The sequence below is a fragment of the Gekko japonicus genome, unplaced genomic scaffold, assembly GCF_001447785.1.
Source record: "Gekko japonicus isolate JY-2015 unplaced genomic scaffold, Gekko_japonicus_V1.1 scaffold1139, whole genome shotgun sequence".
Classification (NCBI taxonomy): domain Eukaryota; kingdom Metazoa; phylum Chordata; class Lepidosauria; order Squamata; family Gekkonidae; genus Gekko; species Gekko japonicus.
Window position 1 is genome coordinate 332,544 of NW_015172591.1, and position 5,266 is coordinate 337,809.

Sequence of the window (5,266 nt, forward strand, 5' to 3'; positions counted from 1 at the left end):
TCAAAAGCCTGGTGGAAGAGCTCCGTCTTACAGGCCCTGCGGAATTGCCCCAGATCCCGCAGGGCCCGGATCCCCTCCGGGAGCTCATTCCACCAGGCAGGGGCCGCCACCGAGAAAGCCCTAGCCCTCGTGACGACCAACTTAGCCTCCTTGGGGCCCGGTATGGTTAGAAGGTTTTGGGCCCCCGACCGTAGCGCTCTTGGGGGAACATACGGGGAAAGGCGGTCCCTCAGGTAGGCTGGACCCAGACCATATAGGGCTTTATAGGTAAGAACCAGCACTTTGAAGCGAATCCGGTACGCTATTGGCAACCAGTGCAGCGCTTTCAGCACAGGCTGAATGTGGTCCCTTCTAGAGAGACCCATTAACAGCCTGGCCGCAGCATTCTGCACCAGTTGCAGCCTCCGGATTTGCGACAAAGGCAGCCCCATGTAGAGAGCGTTACAGTGTTCTATCTATCTATCTATCTATCTATCTATCTATCTATCTATCTATCTATCTATCATCTATCTATCTTCTGAAAATGCCATAATGAACTGTTTTCACAAAGAGAACAATAGGATCATTATGGACAACTCAAATGCATCCTACATGGTACTGAAAGAGAAAGATTGGGATATAATCAGTGGCATTTCTATTCTGCACGTCCCCCACTAAAAGGGGAAGGGGGCCGTGACTTCTTCTCACTGCTCTTTACCGAGAGATCCAACATGCCGTTCTTGTGGACAAAGTTGCTGGTCCCGTCAATGTGGTCCGTGTCCTCAAGGCAGCTATAGTTGATGCAGGAATCCGTTAGACTCCGAGGGAGGTTAGCACAAGCCAGGGGTTCATGGGGCATCTCTGGGATGGGCACCTGGTGGCAGAGCTTGCGCATGTGTTCGCTGAAGAAGTCGGCGTAGCCCACGTTGAAGGAGGCCAGCGTGGTGTTGAAGGTGGCCACTGTGATGGTGGAAATCTGGGAACGTACTGAGCGAAAGAAAATCAGTTAGCCTCCCTGGACAGAGAATCAAATAGGAGCTCATTAGTGGGTGACGTAGAATCTAGATCTAGATTTTCCATTTAGTTCTGGCTCGGATGGGCTTCTATAGGAGCATTGCTATCATTAGTCCTTATATAAGGATCCTAGGGACCAGTTAGAGGGAAAGGAATTCTCTGTTTTTCAGAACCTTTTGGATTTGGCAAAGTTCTCGGGGATATCTAATGGTAAAAATCTGGAGAGCACAACTATCTGTCCGCGTTAAATATAGTAATCTGGTGCGGAAATTAAGAGACGTAGCTAGGTAGGTGGTGCTATCTCAAGGCATTTGACAATAACTAAGGCTCTCAGTGGAGCTGCGGTGGCTCAAGTGGTTAAGACGCTAAACTGCAGGCTGTGGAAGGTCAGTAGTTCAGCAGTTCGAGACCCGGGTGCCGCATGACGGAGTGAGCTCCCATCTCTAGTTCCAGCTCCTGCCAACCTAGCAGTTCGAAAGCAAGAAATTGCAAGTAGATAAATAGGTACCACTTCGGTGGGAAGGTAACAGCGTTCCGTGCGCCTTGGTGTCTAGTCATGCCGGCCACATGACCACGGAAACGTCTTCGGACAGCGCTGGCTCTTCGGCTTTGAAACGGAGATGAGCACCGCAACCCTAGAGTAGGATTCGACTGGCTTTCGAGCAAGGGAACCTTTACCTTTACCTTTAAGGCTCTCAGTACACATCATACAATCCACACGTATTCTGTCAGCTTCTCTTAAGGTTGCCAACCTCCAGGAGAGACCTGCAGATCTCCCAGAACTGCAACTTTCTGCTCCCGCTGCTCTTCATATCCGCCTTGCCCTCCTCTCCCATGCCCGCAAAGCGGCCACAAATGGGACCAGTTAATATACGCCATCTTCTTGTTTGAAATATGTTATTAATTTTTTAATTTGTCGTTGAAGGCTTTCATGGCCGGAGTTCATTAGTCGTTGCAGATTTTCCGGGCTGTCTGGCCGTACAGCCCAGAAAATCTACGACAACTCATTTTTTAATTGTTTCATCTCGATGTTTTTATGAATGATGTACATTGCCCAGAGCCCTGCATTGCAGAGATTGGGCAATTAACAAATGTAATAAACAAACAAACAAACTGATCTCCAGATGACAGAGAGGAAAAGGAGAAAATGGCTGCTTTGGAGGGTGGCATTACACCCCAAATCCTGCCCTCCCAAGCTCCACCCACAAAACCTCCAGGAATTTCCCAGCTTGTAGCTGGCAACCCTGTTTGTGGCCCTGTAAGAGAAGTGAAGAGAAGAGTCACATTATACTCGCATAAATAGGCTGACAAGAGCAAGAAGGGTATCCTCTCTATTGTTTCTTCCCATGGATAATGAAATTGCATGCCGAGCGGAAGCCAAAACAGCAGCACATCAAAAGAGTAATACATCAAGCCAGGCAGGTTTTTAGCATTAAATAGACAGACACAGAGATATATAGAGATCACATACAGATAGTTTTTAAAAATGCCATTATTTTAATGGACGGTGTTTTGAGACCAAAAAGTACGACTTCTGGCAGTCAAACAGGGTCAGGGCCATTAAACTCCATGGCAACAAGTCCCTTCAATATCTCTAATTACCATACAAAGCGCTGGTAATTAGAAGATGCTTGAAGCCCTGGCACCATCCACTAGCTAGCATGCATTTGGCAGGCAAAACAGAAGTCGCTTACATTTGATCATTCATTATTCAGTTCTTACAAACTGCAGGTCCAGGAGCAGTCACACAGTTACAAAGGCTAAGGCAGACACAGGGTTGCCAACCTCCAGGTGGGGCCTGGAGATCTGGAAATTCAACCGATCTCCAGAGCACAGAGATCAGTTTGCTTGGAGAAAATGGCTGCTCTGAAGGGCGCGTTCGATGACAAACGGAGGTCCTTCCCCTCCCCTACCACTGCCCTCCCCAGACTCCTCCCCCAAAATCTCCAGGAAGTTCCCAAATGGAAATTGGCAACCCTAAGACAAGAGGGTCGTATAATATGTTATGAGAACTTAATAGTATTCTAGCTCGGTTTATACAGCCTTTTTATGGCCTTGTAGGATATGTTGCTGACTTAGAAAACCCAGCAATATTTGATCCAGGCCGAAGAGAAAGTAAGCATGTTCATCTTGGCTTTGTTCTCCTGGTGTGACCATGGGGTTAGAATAGCCAGGGCTCTTTTTCTAGAAAAAGCCCAGCAGGAACTCATTAGCATAATAGGCCACACCCCTGACAACACAGATCATTAGCATATTAGGCTGCACCCCCATGTTACCAGAAGTGTGGTCATCCAGCCACACCCACCTTTTACTTCTTATTCTGTTTACCTTGTTTGTTGTCAAAACCCAGGGCTTTTCTTGTAGCAGGAACTCCTTTGCATGTTAGGCCGCACACCCCTAATGTAGCCAATCCTAATGAGTTTCTGCTGTTGGGTGTGGCCTAATATGCTAATGAGTTCCTGCTGGGCGTGGCCAACTTGGGAGCCAGCCGGAACTCCGTTCCTGTGCGTTCCTGCCCAAAAATAGCCCTGAGAATAGCAGTTACAATAGGTAAAGGTAAAGGTTTCCCGTGCTCAAAAGCCAGTCGAATCCAACTCTAGGGATGCGGTGCAGTTACAATACACCAGTCTTTATTCCCACCCCCTTAATTCAGAAGAAGAAGAAGAGATTGGATTTATACCCCGCCCTTCACTACCCAACCAAAGGAGTCTCAGAGCGGCTTACAAACTCCTTTCCCTTCCCCTCCCCACAACAGACAACCTGTGAGGTGGGTGGGGCTGAGAGAGCTCCGACAGAAACCGCACTTTTTCAAGAACAGCTCTTCTCAGAACTATGGCTTGCCCAAGGTCATCCAGCAGCTGCGAGTGGAGGCGTGGGGAATCAAACCCGGTTCTCCCAGATCAGAGTCCACGCACTTAACCACTGCACAAAACTGGCTCAGCACTCGCAGGAAGCCTCAGAAGTTCGGAATACTGCCAAATCGGACAGGAAGGCAGGCTTTTATTGATGTATCCATACAGGACCACTGAGAGAGGGAGAAGAGGGGAACAATATCCTGGGGGGTCTTAGTTTGGGTTGGATCTGGCTAGCATGAGACATGTCTGAAACCTATGCTGGCTCTCAGTAGCCCCCCCAAAAAATATTTCTACAGTGGATGGCCTGCCTCCACACATTGGAGCTTACTAGGGCTGCCACCCTCCAGGTGGGGCCTAGAGATCCCCTGGAATTACAACTGATCTCCAGATGACAGAGATCAATTCCCCTGGAGAAAACGGCTGCTTCAGAGAGTGGGCTGTATGCAGGACTATTTTTGGGCAGGAACGCACAGGAACAGAGTTCCGGCTGGCTCCTGAGTTGGCCACGCCCAGCAGGAACTCATTAGCATAATAGGCCACACCCAACAGCAGGAACTCATTAGGATTGGCTACAGTAGGCGTGTGTGTGGCCTAACATGCAAAGGAGTCCCTGCTACAAAAAAGGCCCTGGGTTTTGACAACAAACAAGGTCAACAGAATAAGAAGCAAAAGGTGGGTATGGCTGGATGACCACACTTCTGGCAACAGGGGGCTGTGACCTAATATGCTAATGAGTTATGGTGTCAGGGTGTGGCCTATTATGCTAATGAGTTCCTGCTGGGCTTTTTCTACAAAAAAAGCCCTGGCTGTATGGCATTATAGCCCATTGAGGTCCCTCCCGTCCCCAAACTCCACCCTCCTCCGGCTCCACCCCTCAAATCTCCAGGAATTTCCCAACCAGCGTTCCCTCTAAGCTGAGTTAGTGTGAGCTAGCTTATAGCTTTTTAGCCTCCGGCTCACACATTTTTGTCTTAGCTCAGGAAGGGACAGCTCCAGGGCACACTAATTGATGCAGCAGCCAGATCGCTCACTCACAACTTTAATGCCAGCCGCTCACAAAGTAGAATTATTCCTCACAAGACTCCACAGCTTAGAGGGAGGCATGTTCCCAACCCTGACCTGGCAACCCTAAAAAAGCCATTAATGAACAACACAGACTCTTGCTGCTGGGCTGGTTCCAAGGAACAAGAGAAATTAGATATGCAATTTAGCCTTCTATTGTCAGACTCACTCTTTCTAGTAATATGAACATGAAAACTTCCATATTTACACAATAATTCATGAGGCCTAATGAAGCTTCCAGAAAAGGTATATTCAGGGCTATTTTTGGGCAGGAACGCACAGGAACGGAGTTCCGGCTGGCTCCCGAGTTGGCCACGCCCAGCAGGAACTCATTAGCATAACAGGCCACACCCAAC

At 48.5% G+C, this 5,266-nt stretch overlaps 1 protein-coding gene across 1 annotated transcript in view; it reads right to left on the minus strand.

Annotated features, from left to right (window-relative positions):
- UNC80 (unc-80 homolog, NALCN activator) overlaps nucleotides 1–5,266 on the minus strand; it is a 220,484-nt gene that overhangs the window by 168,855 nt on the left and 46,363 nt on the right. Inside the window, 2 exon segments of the mRNA XM_015421519.1 lie at nucleotides 698–966; nucleotides 5,080–5,084. Of these exon segments, the coding sequence (XP_015277005.1) occupies nucleotides 698–966; nucleotides 5,080–5,084 (274 nt within the window).